The following is a 17,967-nucleotide window of genomic DNA, read 5'->3' on the forward strand; positions in this document are numbered from 1 at the left end:
CCCGTGTCCCCTGTATCGGCAGGCAGACTCTCAACCACTGCGCCACCAGGGAAGCCCTAGAGAGGAATTCTTGGAGCTTCCAGGTGCATTCCCAAAGCTGGACTGGAGAAGGCAGAATGTGGATTTCTTTTGAAATAATGTTTTAAATGGAGGTTTCTAGTTAGTTGAGTCCGCAGAACGCCTTATGTTTGTGTGGAAAAACCGTAGAAACGGTACTGTTTCAGGAGCATGCTGGCCCCATCTGCCAACACCCTGATAGCCCACATCCTTCCTTGTGAGGATATGAGTCAGACTCTGAAAACTATGGTGCGGAGAGTTGTCAGTCAGGGTCAGAGGACTCAGCCAGTCACTGCAGCTCTCGGAAGACATTTCATATTTGAAAGAGTTGAATGTGGTCGGTATTCATCTCTTGAGGTTCTTAGAGCTCTGACCCTGACTGAATTCAGTCAGTCGCTCCCAGCTCCACCTGCATGTCGGAGTCACCTGGGGGTGGGGGGAATGTAGGCGGTGCTTGACCCTAGCAGAGCTGTCATTACAGAAGCGGCCCCTCCAAGGGGGCTAGTGCACGTGCTTGTCGTGGTTTACGTGCAGCTGTTAGCAAGCATGGAGCAGCCCCGGATGCACCGTGTGGGCTGATGCCTGGAGGAATGGAGATGAACAAGCTGCAGAGCGATGCATGAGGCCTGCTAAGATTTATGTCCATGATGATGTGATGGATAATGAGTTATAATCTGTGTTTTGGAAAAAAATTGGCTTAGGAGGTTTCTGGGAAAACCAAACCATCTGGGTGTTTGGAAGGGGAGGCTCATCTGAGATCTTGGAGAAATGAACCTGGATCCTTGTAGGATTGTATGAAATCTTCAACTGTAGACTTCTACCGGGATTTCTCCTTGGGATCTGCCTGAGTCAGCCTGAGCCCAGAGCAGAGGTCCCAGGACATCTTTGGATTAGGGGCAGTGGGGTCACCTCTGGGATGCCTCCAAGGGGCTTCTGTATCCAACCTGCTTTCTCACTGGAAAGGCGTAGGAAACCTTCATTTTGTCCCTTCTTGCTGTCAGAAATTTCCCTTTTCTATGATTTGCCTTAGTCATTGATTTAACCTTGTGGATAGAAAGTCTCAGCCTGCATTTACTTCAAAAACAATGGAAGTTATCTCTGTTTGCCAAGACTTGGCTTTTTATTCCTTGATTGTTTTACATTACATGGTAATGTATAGCTTCAGTATTTATTTATGGAAAGGTTTTTGACTGCTTAAAGGCCAAAGGAGCAAAACCAAAACCAAAACCAAAAAAAGTGGAGGCAATATCTCTGCTTCTTTCTATCTATCTATCTATCTATCTACCTACCTACCTATCTATTATCTGTCTGTCTGTGTATCTATCTGTCTGTTTTTACATGCAGAGACTCTCCTTGGAAAGAGATTCAAGACACTGGCAGCAGTGATTACTTTTAGAGACGGTGATTGGGGAACAGGAATGGGAGGGAGATTCATTTCTTTGTACTGTTTGAAATTTTTACCATATGTATATTAACTATCTTTTAAAAAAGTTATTTACTTAATTTAGTTATTTTTTGGCTGCATTGGGTCTTTGTTGCTTCACACGGTCTTTCTCTAGTTGCGGCGAGTGGGGTCTACTCTTGGTTGCTGTGCGTGGGCTTCTCATTGCGGTGGCTTCTCTTGTTACAGAGCACAGGCTCTAGGCATGTGGGCTTCAGTAGTTGTGGCACGCGAGCTTCAGTAGTTCTGTGGCTCGTGGGCTCTAGAGTGCAGGCTCAGTTGCTCCGCAGCATGTGGGATCTCCCCAGACCAGGGCTCGAACCCGTGTTCCCTGCGTTGGCAAGCGGATTCTTAACCACTGTGCCACCAGGGAAGCCCCATATTAACTATTAAAAAGAGAGTAGAGCTGAAATTGATATGCTTTATGAGTAGACTTTGTCCTCAAATTCTTTTTGTATGTGTCCTTAAATTCTTACACTGAAATACTAATCTCCAGGACCTGGGACCGAGACCTTATTTGGAAATAGGGTCTTTGCAGATGATCAAGTTAAGGTGAGATCATTGGGGTGGGCACTAATCCAATATGACTGTGTCCTTATAAAAAGAGGAACTTAAGACACAGAGAGACACACAATTGAAAACGCCATGTAAATATTGGAGTTATGCTGTCACAAGCCAAGAAAATACCAGAAGCTAGAAGGGAGGCCTAGAACAGATCCTCCTCTAACACCTTCAGAGGGAGCATGACACCACTAACACCTTGATTCTGGACTTCCAGCTTCCAGAACTGTGAGACAATATGTTTCTGTTGTTTAAATTACACAGTTTGTTAAGATAGTCCTAGCTAACCAGTGCAACACGTGAGAAAATGTTAGCAGAAACTCCAGAGAAAGGAACTGACTGGATACAAGATGCCTCTGGTGTCAACTTAGCCAAACAGAGTTGTTTCTTAGGAATTTGCTTCTCTGTGAGTCACATCCTGGAACCCCACATTTGTTAGACTGGCCCAGACTTTGCCAAGAAAAACAAGGAGAGTAAACTACATAAGGACGATTGACAGTTGATAATCCTTTGGAGAGGCCCTGTAGGTTTCTGAGGAAGCTGGGTCTGGCCCTTAGTGGCTTTAGCTGGGGTGAGTTTGGGGCTGTGTATTGTTTTTGTGGAGCCCTTATGCCTCCCTGCCCTCTGCCTCAAGACGTGGAGACTTTCTGCAGGGACCTGGGGGTGGTGACCTCCTCTACTCAGGGGCAGACACAAGTGGGCACCCTTGCTTTGCACCAGAGGTTTGCGGCAAGGAAGGCACCTCCAGCAGTGCCTCCGGGGACCTGCCCCTGGTTGGACAGAGCTCTGGTGGCCCCAGGAGTGGACATTGAGCCGAGGTCTGGGCAGCAGAGGTGATAAAGCGCTGCTGTTTGGAGGAGGCAGAGACTCACCTCCTTGGCTGTGTGGTGGTGAAGATGGTAGCTAACAAGGGCTCAGAGTCACTGGGTGTGTTAGGCTCCAAGGAAACCCTGGCAGGGCCTCACTCAGAGACCTCTTCCTTGGGAAACCATGTTTGGTCTTTCTCCCAGGAGTCTAGTTTGTGTCAGTAAGAGGTTTCCTCCGTTAAACATAAACTGCACCAGAGGCTTGCCCAGGTCCTTGCAGAAAGTCTCCACGTCTTGAGCCACGGAGGGAGGAGTTGTGGTGGCTGCCTTCTAGGAATACCTGGGCCAAACTGTCCCTTTAGGTGCTTCTCTGAGCCTTCCTTTGGCTTTCATTGAATGTGTTTCATGGAACAGATAACGAGCCCTGTGTTTGGTGCTCAGGATCTTCCGGGGATCATTGTGGGCTGGGATCCTTGCTCTTTCCAGCCAAGAAAACCCAGCCCCTTCTGCCAAATCTCTTAGGTGGGCACTCGAGGCAGAGTGGTCAATGGCTTATCCGGTGCTGGCTTTTCATCTGCAAGATGCTTAAGGCCTCTTACAAGCAGTTAGGCTATAAATAAGCACAGGATTAAAGCCTCCAAGGTTAATAGTTAGAAAGTTGTAGCAGCTCTAGAAGAAAAGACTCGGTGAGTATAGGAAGTTGTGTTAGAGATTTAAAAAGGGCGTTTCTGTGTTTTTTTAGGAAAAAAAGAAAGACTTAGCACCAACCCAAACACATGCACAGTTCACTGTTCACTCTTCCTTAAAAGACATGTATTTGTAGTATGACCCCCTCAGAGTTGCCGGGTGCCACAAGGAAGGACCTCCTTTCTGCCAAGGCAAAGCAGCAAAGGGCTAATCTGGGAAGGGTTTTGATTTGCTTGTGGATGGGCTGTCCTAGCAAGCCTGAAATCATAGAGTGAAAGTTTAACTTTGGGCCACTGCCTCTGGGAGGGTGATGTCTTTCTGTGATACACCAGCCCGCTACTCCTCCCCTTCTTCTTATTCTTTTTTTTTTTGCATTACGTGGGCCTTACACCCTTGTGGCCTCTCCCGTTGCGGAGCACAGGCTCCGGACACGCAGGCTCAGCGGCCATGGCTCACGGGCCCAGCCGCTCTGCGGCATGTGGGATCTTCCCGGACCGGGGCACGAACCCGTGTCCCCTGCATCGGCAGGCGGACCCTCAACCACTGCGCCACCAGGGAAGCACCCCCCCTTCTTCTTGACATCACCTCCCGCACTTCCAGGTAAAATGAAAACCCTAGGATGGCAAGGATCTTGTCTTTCTTGTTCATTACTGTATCTTCAGTGCTTGGATCAGTAGGCACAAATAACAATTTATTGGCTGAATTAATGAATGGAAGAAGAATGAATGAACTTCAGGAATATTTGGCACTGTACTTGCTGTGATTCTGTTCTTTATTAGTTGACACAAGAATGACCTTTCATGACACCTTTCAGATCCATTATACTCTCTCATTCTTCATGATGCTTGGTTGGCCAACCACTCAATTTCCAGAATTCCAGGCTAACCCAGGATCACGACTGGCTTTTTGCTCCCTATCCTGTGCTTCCCTGCACCCCCATCCCCAGCCTCTGCTGTCCCCAGACCTTCTGTTGCTTGAGGACCACAGGCTGCCAGGGAACCTTCAGGATGAGCACCTTTAGCCAGGTTACTGTCCTGATGTTCTTATTCCACCAGGGACTGGGTGTAATTCTGAATAGGGACGCGTCTGATATCCTGAGTAACTTAATGCACTAAACTCCCCCGTCAACTGTTTTAATGTCTCAAGGACATTACTTCCTCCTAGGCAAATGGGAAAACTACATTTCCCAGCCCCTCTGAGGATTAGGCAAGGCCATGTGACTACTTCTAGCCAATGAATTGTGGGAATTCCAGGCTGAGGCATTTAAGAACTGTAGGTCACCTGCCATGTTCACTCCATTGCCTCCCATGGAAACCGATGGGAGAATAGTGTCACAAGATAAACAAAACTGGATTCCCAAGGGACTAGATGGATGAAAGAGCCACTACCTCACTCAGACTTTGTGAGCAAGCTACAGACATTTGCTAAGCCATTGAAATTTCAGGTTTAATTTGTTATTGTGGCAGAGCTTAGCCTATCCTGATTTATACCAGGAGAATATGGGAGTTTAAGAGAATGGAGGCTTGGTAGGGACAAGCATTTAAGGAATAAGTCCAAATGCAGACCTCCCAAAGCTGGCTGAGGGATAAGCTCAAAGAAAACGTGAGTCTCTGGGGGTAAGATTTACTCCCCCACATTAGGCCTAATACTCCTCCCCTACCTCCACCCCCCATTTACTTTTCTGAGAAGTTTGGTGAGTCTGGCTTCTCTGGAGATGCTCCCTATTTGGCTTGGCTGGCAAAGTTTTCCTGGGCTTCCTTTATAAGTGTCCATCCTGCCTCAGACTTCAGTTTTTGGCAGAGTCATTTCTAAACCGTATTCGTTCAGTCAAAATTTATTGAATGTTTACAGTATGTCATGTCCTGTGTGCCAGATGGGAAGGATGCAGAGGTGAGGAGGACACGATTGCTACTCTTGGGGTGGCTACGCAGGGCGGTGCCATTAGCGGTGTAATAGAATAGTCACAGGAGGCTCTGGGCAAAGAGGAGATGGTCTCGCTGTGCCTGGGAGTTAATGACAGAGGCTTCACGATGAGGAGATTCTCCTGTTGCTATTTCAAAAGACACGTGTGTGTCTGCCATAGGGATGAGGGTAGGAGAACCCTTCCAGGCAGAGGGAACAGTGGGCGGGTGCAATTGCAGCAGCGCGGTTTCCCTGACGCGCTGCTGGGGCTGCATTGGCGCGGAGGTACAGATTGTACCGGAGGCAGGGCTTCTGTATAAAATTGGCTTTGGGAGATTGTCTGCGTTACCACTTAATGCTTATTGAATTTGTGTTTTAACGGAGAGTTAAATTTTTACTAAAAAAAAAAAAGAACAATGCAAAAGTCAAAAGGTTTTTAGGAAAAAGAAAAGTAAAAATCTTTTGACTGGGTAGGAATCAATACCAAGGAAATAATTTGAAAATAGAAAAAACTTTCTGCTCCCAGATGCTCTTGACGGTGTTATTCATGATAGTTTTTTAAAAATGAAGACCTAACTATTTGACAATAGAAAGTTTAGCTAAGTGATGGCCTATCACATGCAATGTGAGGCTAAGAACTCTGTCATGTGAGGAGATGCTTACACTGTCACACAAAAAGTGCAGGATACTAATTTTTTTTTTTTTTTTTCCGGTACACGGGCCTCTCACTGTTGTGGCCTCTCCCGTTGCGGAGCACAGGCTCCGGACGTGCAGGCTCAGCGGCCATGGCTCATGGGCCCAGCCGCTCCGCGGCATGTGGGATCTTCCCGGACCGGGGCACGAACCCGCGTCCCCTGCATCAGCAGGCGGATTCTCAACCACTGTGCCACCAGGGAAGCCCACTAATTTTTTTTTAATTGAAGTATAGTTGATTTAGAGTGTTGTGTTAATTACTGCTGTACAGCAAGGTGACACAGTTAAGGATACTAAATATTATGTATAGTACAATCAATTGTATAAAAGGTATAGAATAAACTGAAAGAAAATATACTCAATATATACCCACATGTTGTTAAAAGCAGTTTTAACTCGAGTGTTGAAATTATGGGCAATTTAAAACTTCTTTTGTATAAAATTTTCTGTTTTCTAGATATAGTGTGAGTGCTACTCTTATCTGGGTGAAAAAAAGCTTTAGTGTGCCTTTCTTTCTGATTCCTTTTCTGCTTTCACATTTCCCTCTCTCCTCCCTCCTCTAACCCTCCCTCCCTTCTTCCCGATTTCAGACTCCTAGGTCTTTAGCATAAGCCTAATAATTTAAATTAGACCATATGACAAAAGTCAGTTACGCTACTTGGTAGCAGTGTACCTCGTGTATAGCGTGGTGGTGAAGATCTCGGGCTCTGGTATTGAACTGCTTGGGTTCACACACTTTGTGGGGACACTTTGGTTTACTAAGCTGTGTGACCATAAGCAAATTATTTAACTTCTTTCCCCCTCATTTTCTTGTCCTTTAAAATAGATTTAACAATAGTTACTACTTTAGGATGTTGAGAGGATTAAATGAGAACAGAAGCGAACTCTTTAGCAGGGTACATAGTCAGCACTCAAAATAATGTTACTGGCTTAGTTTTGGTATGCAAACTTATTTAAAGCTTAATCATCAAAAGCAAAGACAAACATCCTAGCAAGTCTTTGTAAGCTTCTTGTCAACAGGTGACCCTTGAATACGTTGAGAGGGGACTGAATAAACAAAGTTCTTATTTAACATATAATGTTAAATATAACATTAATATAATGTTATATTTAATAACATTAAATGTTATTAAACATTAATGTTATATTTAATAACATTAACAATGTTAATGTTAATAATATAATTATTAATATAATATAATGTGGCCCATACAGTGTTCCCCAATTTGCAGACTGGTGAGTCTATTAGAATGAGTGGCTCAATCTTCTCTAAATACCAGGAACACTTTAATAAAAACATTCCAGAATCAATGGAAACTCTTAGAGGAAGGTCTCTTAGCAACAGGTAACCTGGGCTCATCCTGAATGCCTTTACAACACTAAAAGCCATCAGCAGGTGTTTGTGAGCTGATCAGACCCTGGGATCTTGGTTTGGATGAGTTATACTGAGACAGAATGTGTGAAGCCTTAGCCTGGGACATGGCAAACCTGAGAGGTGCTTCCATAATGCCCCCTTGCCTCCCCTCCAAAGGTTCTTCCTCCAGCTGATTGAAAGCCATTTAGCAACACCCAGTGGTGTGGATAGGTCCTCACTGTATGGCTTTAGAACCCAGGGGCTCATCTTGAGTTTCCTCACTTAGACTGAAATTTGCGGACATGCCCATGGATATGTTTGATTCTGTCAACTCACATCACCAGCAGAGGGGTGGGGAGGGTGGGAACACAGCATGGCCCAGAGGGTCCTGTCCCAAGATAGAAGAGGCTGGTCTACAGATCCTTGGGGAGCTGACCTCCAGGAGAGGCTGGAGGAGGTATCTCTGACAGGGAGGGGGGGATGTGGAGAGAAGAGAGGAGACGAGGGGATTTTACAGAGAGGGAGCTGCCCCCCTCCCCATTTGGTTAAGGTGCCTTGACCCGGACAGAGTAACCCAGGGAGGAAGGGGTGTGGAAGGAGGGTATGTGGCAGACAGGCTCACACGTGGTGGCCTGTGGGAAGCAAGATGACAAGACTCCCATGCTCTTTGCCACTCAGAATGAGGGGGAGAAAGAAGGGGATTGGGGATGCATAGTGTCATTTGATGACTTGAGACCTGCAATGTGTTATCTCCAGAGAATTGAAAATTTCCTGCTAAAGACATCATGATCAGACAGGTCCCGCCTGTCTGCATTTCAGCCAGAGGGAGAGGGGGAACATTCCAGCAAAGGCAGTATCCTATACACTGATTACTGGGGCAGCTGTCAAAGGTGATATGTCTGTGTCCATACTTGGGTGAATGAGAGGGAAAATGCCACAGTGCTGTCAGGAGCCTTGTAGAGGGCGGCTGGTCCCAATTCCCACCTGGAAAGGTGCCAGAATCCCCGCCTTTCCCCCTCTGACCTAGCTCTCCAGTGCCAAGGGGAATTCACTGCTTTGTAGTGTCTGTCTGTGTGTCCCTCCCGGCCCCACCTCCCCAGGTCCTCACAAGCCAGCTCTTTGGGACCCTCACCTCTTGATCACTCTCATGGGAGAGTTCCAGGTTGTTGGTATCCCTCTTAAGGCACTTCCCCAGGTGTCATCTGACGGGGGCTGACTTGGGCAGGGCTGTCCTCCTTTTCTTTGGACACCGTCCAGGGACTTGCATTCCCCTCTTTAGCGGCAGGGTCCATGTCCTTATATAACGAACACAGGTGAGGCTATTGCCAACCATGGACAAAAGAAATAAGATGGCAGCTAATGATTGCTGTGTCAGTGGACTTAAAAGAGACCTATATTTTCTCCCCTCAGGTCATCTTTGCTTTAAACCAGACTCCCCTGCAGCAGGAGAGCCTGCGAGCGGGCAGCCTTCCGATCCCCTATACAACAGAGGACCTCATCAAACACTATAACTGTGGGGACCTCAGTTCCATCATCTTCAGCCATGACAGCTCCCAGGTGAGAGTCCTTATCCCCTGCTCAGCTCAGGGTGCATTTAAGTGCAAGAATAAGGACGTTACCTGCCGACACTGGGACATCCTGTATACAGAGGATTGAGGTCATGAAGGGCTCTAAAAATACAATTGGGCACACGTAGGTGTTGAGTGGGATGCTGCAGCTAACAAAAGCATTCTTTAGGAAACTTAAGAACTGAGAGGGGGACTTCCCTGGTCGCTCAGTGGTTAAGAATCCTCCTGCCAATGGAGGGGACACAGGTTCAAGCCCTGGTCCGGGAAGATCCCACATGCTGTGGAGCAACTAAGCCCGTGTGCCACAACTACTGAGCCCACATGCCACACTACTGAAGCCCTCGCGCCTAGAGCCCGCGTTCCACAACAAGAGAAGCCACCACAATGAGAAGCCTGCGCACCGCAATGAAGAGTAGCCCCTGCTTGCTGCAACTAGAGAAAGCCCGCGTGCAGCAACGAAGACCCAGTGCAGCCATAAATAAATAAATTTATTAAAATAAAACAAAAAAAGAACTGAGAGGGGCATTGATGAGAGTTAATTCCCAGATGAAGTCAAAGGATGAAGCTTCAAGGGACTTGGCGGCAGGCCCCATGGCTTAGGCAGCAGGGAGCATGAACCAGCCTTCAGAGAGGAGAAGGGGTCCGAGTCTGAAAGCCTCCTTGCTGGCTTAGGTAACTTTTGAGAAATGATGGAGCAGAGTTTTGGCTGCAGCTGCTGGTGACTTCCAGAAACATGTGAGCATGATGCAATGGGAAGTGTTCCTGGTATTCTTACGGGGGGGCACATAAGAAGCTGGGGAGGCTGCCAGCATTTCCGGACATGGATTCCATCCTGCAGTACTGCAGTGAGTGTGGCCGAACTGGTGCAGTCAGTGTAGACACAGGACAGGCCTTACCTGGGGGCCACCTAGGGGAAGAAAGTGGCCGGCCAGGGCTCAGAGGATGGCAGCCTCCCTACAGGAGGGAGGTAGGATGGATATTTGTTATGCTTCGATCAACAAGCTTCCCGTGGGACAAACCCTGGCTTCCTTCCCTTCCCCACTAAGATCAAGTGGAAGTGGCGAGTCCAGCTGAGCTTCTGACATGGGGGAGTGTTTTATCTTGCCCACCTTCAGGACACTGGAAAAGAGAGAGGAGGGAGCTGGTGGGTGTGAGTGATGCTGTCCAGGTCTGTTAGATCCGGGGACCCTGTCATAGGAAATGGGAGTGAGTATAAGAGGTGAAAAAGGGACTCACCCTGCAAATATCAAAAGATAAAAGGAACTTTCCAGAAAGTCTAGAGAGGGAGGAAGTAAAACCAAGGCAGAGCAAGCAAGAGGAAGCAGAAAAGAAGAAATACACAAAAAAAGGCACAGCAGAGTTTGGTGGTGGTCATTCTTACGTACACCCTGGGTGGGGGAAGTGGGCAGAAGGGTCAAGGTCAGTTGGGAAATTAAAATTTGACGCGGCAGATAAGAGTTAATCTTTTAACTTTGGGTTAAAAGTTTGGGGGGTGCTTGGGAGTTAGTTATACGGGCAGATGGCACGGCTGACAGAGCTGTTTGGGGACAGCTGTCTTATGCGTTCCTCTCCTGTGGCTCCTCCACGCCTGTCCTGTTCACGGGGCCCCTGCGGGTGCTGTGGGGTATAGGGAATGTGCCTGCCGTTGTGGAATGAGGGCCAGGCGCGTGGCCAAGTGGTGCAGGTCGTAGGGCATGTCTGGCATTTAGAAGGTGGAGCAGGCCGGCAGGGGGAGGTCACCTTGCACATTTGGGGCTGCCTGCGTGGAGAGGCTGCTGGTGGAAAGGCACTGCTGTGCGGAAGAGAAGAGATTTTGGGAAACGGAGGGAAGGTTCTTACATAAATGACATGATTAAAAAACAAGATGACAAAGGAGAAGGTGAAGGCTCTTGACTTGAAAATGAAAGAATATCATTTCAAGGAAATAACAGGAGAGCTGTTATCCAGAAAATGGAAATTGATGTCTACATTACAGCGTGTGAGGATTTTCAAAAGGTCTTTTGGAGGGTCCTGGAAGTAGAAGGAGTGGTAACATATCCTACTCTGTATTTGACTAGGGTAAATTTTTTTTTTTCTTTTTTTTCCGGTACACTGGCCTCTCACTGTTGTGGCCTCTCCAGTTGCGGAGCACAGGCTCTGGATGCGCAGGCTCAGCAGCCATGGCTCACGGGCCCAGCCGCTCCGTGGCATGTGGGATCTTCCCAGACCAGGACACGAACCCGTTTCCCCAGCAGCGGCAGGCAGACTCTCAACCACTGCACCACCAGGGAAGCCCTGACTAGGGTAATTTTTAACCTTGTTAAATTCCAGGGAGCAGGAGAGGGGGCGGTGGGGCGAGGCCGAGGTTTGGGGCTGGGGAGAGAACCAATGCAACGTGTCAGCCTCGCCTACAGCTACTGTGTTGCAAAAACCACCCCTGATTGTCACAGTTTTGGTGTATTAGCACCCTGTTGTTAGCCAAAATACTGAAACTGGCTAAGATGTGCGCTGGAATCAGGTGAAATACTCACCAGTAGGGCAAAGAACAGTGGAGAGAGCGACAGGGAGAAATGGGAATTGGAGAAATAATGAAAATGTAAAGATAAGGAATTTATAAAACAGTTGAATGTCTATAGAAGTTCGATGTATTTGGTAATTGAATCATAATGGTTGATTCTAAAGTATGTAATTGTGTAAAATTATTTTTATGAAAAAATCATGTGTGAATCAAGCAAGTTAAAACTATGGATGTGCTGTGGAAGCATCCCAAGTGTCCACTGACAGAAGAATGGATAAAGAAGATGTGGTATATATATATATATACACACATACACAATGGAATATTACTTGGCCATAAAAAAGAATGAAATAATGCCATTTCCAGCAACATGGCTGGACCTAGAGATTATCATACTAAGTGAAGTAAGCCAGACAGAGAAGGATGAATATGTGATATCATTTATATGTGAAATCTAAAAAAAATAATACCAATAAACTTATTTACAAAACAGAAGTAGACTCAGAGACATAGAAAACAAATTTATGCTTACCAAAGGGAAAAGAGGGAAGGGAGGGATAAATTAGGAGTTTAGGATTAACAGATACAAACTACTAAACATAATACAGAGAAACAACAATGATTTACTGTATAGCACGAGGAACTGTATTCAAGATCTTGTAATAACCTGTATTGGAAAAAACTATATGTATAACTGAATCACTTTGCTGTACACCTGAAACTAACACAATGTTGTAAATCAACTACACTTCAATTAAAAAAAAAACACAACTGTGATGTGCTATGCACAGAAATGGTTTCCTTAGGTTTCCTTATAGAAACACGTGGCAACAAACAGAATCTTTTTTTTTTTTTTTTTTTTTGGCTGCCTGTGTGGCTTTCGGGATCTTAGTTCCCCAACCAGGGATCGAACCTGTGTCCCCTGCAGTGGAAGCCAGGAGTCCTAACCACTGGACCGCCAGGGAATTCCCCAAACAGAATCATTTAAATGGAACAGAAATACTGTTTGACATAGCCTAAGAGTTCTTTCAGGGCACTTCATTTAATATGTTTTCACTTGGGTTACAGAGAATGATATTACTGTCTGGAAAAATAGCCGGCAGGAGGCTCCCAGAACGGTGTGTCACTTTTTACCTTTTTCTTGACAGCGTCTTGACTCTCTGGGCTGGGTGATTCGATGCTCAAATTAAGCAGTTTTGTTCATAACTCTGTTGCCCTTAATCGTTTTCTCTTTATTTGGCGGAGGTTCCCAATTTTATTAATGCCACGCTACCACCTGCGGAGCGCATCACTGCTCAGGAGATCGACAGGTACTTCCGCCGGGAACTTATCTACAAGCGGAACGAGAGAATGGGGAAGCGGGTGAAGGCCCTTTTGGAGGAGTTCCCTGACAAAGGCTTTTTCTTTGCCTTTGGAGCCGGTGAGTTGCAGGCTACCTCTGATTAGACCCAGGGCTCTGCTGCTTCTTCCGAGGAGGGGGTGTTGAGGTGGGCCCTGCTACGCGGTGAGAGGAGTGACACCTTCTTTGACTTTTTGATGATGTCAGAGTATCCGTCGTGGTTGAAACTTTGGTGCCTGTGACACTAGCTCTCCCTCCACGTGGGGCTCCTGATACACTCCGCAGCCAGGAAGGCATTTCTCCCTCTTCTGAACTCAGCACTTAACCCCAACTTCTTACTGGCACCTTTCTGTTTTTTAACTTCCCTTAAAATTTGTCTGTTTTCTCTCTCCTCCCTGACTGTGAGCGTCCTAAGTCTAAGGCTGGGGGCTGATACATCAGCTATTATTAACCATGAGTAGTATACATGGAAATACACTGGGAAAATTATTTCCTTTTGTGGGATTTTTGAAATAAATTCTCTTATTTTCTTGAGTGATTTTAACATAGCTTTGCAGCCTCCAGAATTAAGGACAGAAATGCCGGAGGCTGGGTAGTGTGCAGAAGTGTGTATTTGCTGGTCTAGGTTTCTTTTCAATTCTTCCACTAGCTTCATAAACTTGAACAAGTCACCCCGCTTAGTTTTTTTTTTCTTACCAGTAAAATGCGAGTATTGGAGAGAAGCACTTCTGGAATAGCAGAATGAGTGATCCAGTGTAATCTCCTGATCTCATGATCCTTAGCTTACTTACATCTGCAAAACACGTACCCCCCTTTTTTGCCATGTACGATAACATTCACAGGTTCTAAGGACTGGGATCTGGATATATTTTGGGGAACCGTTATTTAGCTTACCACAACATCTGAAACTCAATAAATGTAATATCCCATATTAATGGAATAAAAGACAAGAATCACACGATCATCTCAATGGATGCAGAAAAGCATTTGACAAAATGGAACTCTTTCATGATAAAAACACTCATCAGACTAGGAATGGAAGGGGACTTTAACAACCTGTTAAAAAAGTTGCTATGAAAAACCATAGTTGACATCATCCTTTTTTATGGCCAAGTAATATTCCATTATATATATATATATATATATATATATACCACATCTTCTTTATCCATTCATCAAGTTGACATCTTTTCATAGTTGACATCATGAAAGACTGAATGCTTTCCCCCAAGATGAGGAACAAGACATGGATGTCTGCTCTCACCACTTCTCTTCGACATTGTGCTGAAGGTTCTAGCCAGGGTAATTAGACAAGGAAAAGAAATAAAAGGCATTCACATTGGAAAGGAGGAAGTAAACCATCTCTTTTTTCATCATCTTGTGGATAGAAAATCCTAAGTAATCCACAAAAAACACCTATTAGAACTAATAACCGAGTTCAGGATACAAGGTCAATACACAAAAACCCGTTGTATTTCTATACCCTAGCAATGAATAATGTGGAAAAGCAACTAAGAAGCCAGTTCCACTATATTCAATATCTTGTAATAACCTATAATGGAAGAGAATCAGAAAAGAATATATACGTACATATATTTACACATACATACACATTTATATATACATATATAAAACTGAATCACTCTGCTGTACACCTGAAACTAACACAACATTGTGAATCAACTATATACTTCAATAAAAAAAATAAGTTAAAACAAAAGAAACCAGTTCCATTTACAACAGCATAAAAAACACTAAGGACTCAATTTAGTGACGAGCAAGATGCAAACTAAAAACTAAAAACATCAGGGAAAGGAATTAAAGAAGACCTAAGTAAATAGAAAGACATTTCATGTTTGTGGATTGGAAGACATAATAAATAGTGTTAAGATGACAATATTCCCCAGATTGAGCTACACATTCAGTGCAAGCCCTATCAAAATCTCAGCTCCCGAAAATGTTTTAAAATTAGTGGTGAGGGTTGCACCACTTTGTGAATGTTCCACAAATCACTGAATCATACACTTGAAAAGAATGAACGTTATGTTATGTGAATGATATTCCAATAAAGCTGTTGTAGAAAAAAATAAGGGGTCAGGTTCCCGTATCTTGTTTGTTGAAAAATTCTATCATGAAACAAATCACAGTGTTGGCCTTGGTAGCCCTGGGTGGGTCTGGGAGTGGCTTCCTCCTCCGTGAGTCCCGTGTTCTGTAGTTGGATTGTGGACTGTGCTGTGTGGCGCTGTGCCCATGTCCGGCCTGTGTCAATGAATGGCTTTCAGCTGTCAGCCCTCACCCTGCAGGCACCCCGACAGGGGTCAGGCCCCAGAAGGGCAAGGAGAGGTTTTGGGAGGACGTCGGCCTGCCAGGTGGGTTGGACCTGGGCAGTTTGGAGGGCCAGCCCTCCAGATGGGGACTGTGCTGGACAGATGGCACAGGTGACACTGGGACACCTGGGCTTGCCTGATTCTCAGTCATGGTTCTTCATACAGCTGCTGCTCTGGATAGAGACCTCACAGCCCCTGGGCACTCTGGGTATCAGGAGTGTCCTGGATAGCCACCAGGGTGCAGTTATCTTCGTGGGGCTGCTTTCTCCACCTCATGAGTCTATTTCTTCTGGTGCCTTCTGAAGGCTGAGTTGACCAGAGGGAACCACAGAAATTCAGAAATTGCTCCCAAACTCTTAGACTTGGCAGTGAGAAATTTAAAATGCTGTGTGGTTAGCACACTTTTGATTGTAAAGTGAGGATCTCCCCAAACTGAAAGCTCCAGAGGTTTAAACTGCAACAGCGACGTCTGTCACAGGGATCTGCAGATGAAATTTAAAGATGAGAAATGGAGCTCACCTTTGGAGTAGAAGGAAATTGAAGTCACACAGAATAGCTTGGTCCTTAATGATAAAGATTGCTAATAGGGGCTGTTCATTCGCTTTACAGATCCTGTTTTCATTCCTAATTGGTTGAGAGTGTGGACGCTGGAGCCAGACCACCTGGGCACCACCTGTGCCTCTTCGTCATCTGTAAAATGGGGGTAATACACCTACCTTATAGGGTTGTTGTTGGGGGGAGGCTGAATGATGTGTAAAGCACTGAGAACAGTGCCCTGCACCTCGTAATGCTCAGGAAATGTTAACTATCTTTATTATTGTGATTACTCCCTGTCACATGGACTTGGTAACGGCTGGGAAAGTGGAAGCCGTCGCACCAGCACTCTGCAAGCTCAGTCTCCTCCCCCGGCCCCAAGTCCAGGCATACTCTACACATGAGTTTGCTGTGCTTCTGCACCGGGGCTAATCTGGGCCTTGCCAACGTCCCTTTCATCTGAGTCAGTTGCCCTTCATCAGTCTTGGGGTCCTAAACTCTACGGTTGGACCCAAGAATGCAGTAGAGCCCAGTACCTTCTGCCCCAAACACTACCCTCGGGCTCCCCAGGCTCCCAGAGGCTGCTCTAAGTTCCCTCTGCTTCTTAGTGCTGTGGAGTCAGGACAAGGGAGAGTTTGGATGGACCTTAATCTGCTTTCCTGGTTTCTGCCTCTTGAGTATTCGGTTGTCAACATTGCATAGACCCTGGGGCCAAGCTGCCTGGGTTTAGATTCTGCTCTGCTGCTTCTTTTGTGTGTGAAGTCCTGAGCCTACTTTACCTGTTTTCCATTTTCAAATGGAGATAATAACGATACATCTAAGGTTCTGCTGGATCAGAGGATCTGCAATTTAATTAGCCATTTAGGACATTAACGTGCCAACTGTCACAGAAAGGGGCATTGTGACCCCAGAGGATCATGTCAATTCTGAACATCAAAACCTGAAATGAAAGAAGATGAATCCCAGGATCTACCCTTTTAAAATACTTATTTTACGATGCCACCGTAAGCTTATCTGGTTGATCTTTGCTGCTTTTTATTGCAGAAGAAAAAGTGAAATAAAATTTAGGTTGAGGTTTCCAGCTATGGTGGCTTCTGCTAAAAGGAGGGTCTTATTGTGCATTTTTAAGTAGACATAGGACAGAAGGGGCCTGGGGTCTCAGAGGTGCTTGGTTTACATAAACGAGAATGGTCAGGACTGTCAGCCCTGGATCCGGAGGTGGAAGGTTGGGACTTGGTGTCCTCTTAGCTCTGTGACTCGGGGCAGCTCACCGCATGGTTCTGATCCTGAGTCCTTATCTCTGAAACGCTGCTTATCCTGCCCTGCCTGCCTGGCAGAGCTGTTGAGAGGCCCCCTTGCAGAAGCTTTCTGAACTGTACTGAGCTGGTCAGAAGGGAGGGAGTTGGCAGGGTTATTTCTTGGTTCTGGCGTGTGTGTTTGGGGGTCACGAGAGCTGCCACATTTCTGATCATTTTTCTTACTGCAGGGCATTTCATGGGCAACAACACAGTTCTTGATGTTCTGCGGCGCGAAGGCTATGAGGTGGAACATGCCCCCGCTGGACGACCCATCAACAAGTAACCTTCCTGTGCTTCTATCCCAGTCAGGGAGCAGTTAGGGGAGCTGAGAGCTGAACAGGGCTGCTTGGGCGCCAGGGTGGGCTGTGTCCTGAGCGGCTCCAAGGGCCCCAGCACCGACACCAAGCGGCCACTCGGTCCCCGGCTCAGCTGGCGTCCCCTCGTGGCTGGGACTGTGTCAGACTTGGGTTGGCCGGCCAGGCACTTTGGGCAGTAGAGGCCACACTGGCCTTTCCTCAGCAGTGCTTGGGGCAGAAAGGAAGGTAAGGGGAGGATGCTCTTTGGTCCTGGGGCCCAGGAGGGGTGATTTGGCTTAACGCTCAGTGCATTTGACCTGGGCCCTTGGGAAGTTTTAGGGAGGCAGGTGGTGGAATCAGTCATAATGTAAGGTCAGGGGGGCTGGAGATGCTGGGAGTGCCTGTCAGACCCATCTCCGGGGCAGAAGCAAAGCCCCTTCTCTTTCTCTGAGCTGTTTCCTACCCCCAGGTCTGTTTACTTCTCATTTTTATGTAGAGTCACCCTCCTGCCCTGTGGCCCCTTCTGTAAAGAATTCAGGAGGCCAGGGTCTCCCACCCTCAGCAATGCTGCTGCCCCACGCTGGCCTCCCTGCTAGTCTCTGCCCCG

The 17,967-nt window shown here is 46.5% G+C and overlaps 1 protein-coding gene across 1 annotated transcript in view; it reads left to right on the forward strand.

The window, feature by feature from the left end:
- TRABD2A (TraB domain containing 2A) overlaps positions 1-17,967 on the forward strand; it is a 60,546-nt gene that overhangs the window by 37,252 nt on the left and 5,327 nt on the right. Inside the window, 3 exon segments of the mRNA XM_007470600.1 lie at positions 8,912-9,058; positions 12,812-12,986; positions 17,253-17,354. Coding sequence (XP_007470662.1) covers positions 8,912-9,058; positions 12,812-12,986; positions 17,253-17,354 — 424 coding nt within the window.

Source organism: Lipotes vexillifer, unplaced genomic scaffold, assembly GCF_000442215.2.
Source record: "Lipotes vexillifer unplaced genomic scaffold, Lipotes_vexillifer_v1.1 scaffold1098, whole genome shotgun sequence".
In the NCBI taxonomy this organism is placed as follows: Eukaryota; Metazoa; Chordata; class Mammalia; order Artiodactyla; family Lipotidae; genus Lipotes; species Lipotes vexillifer.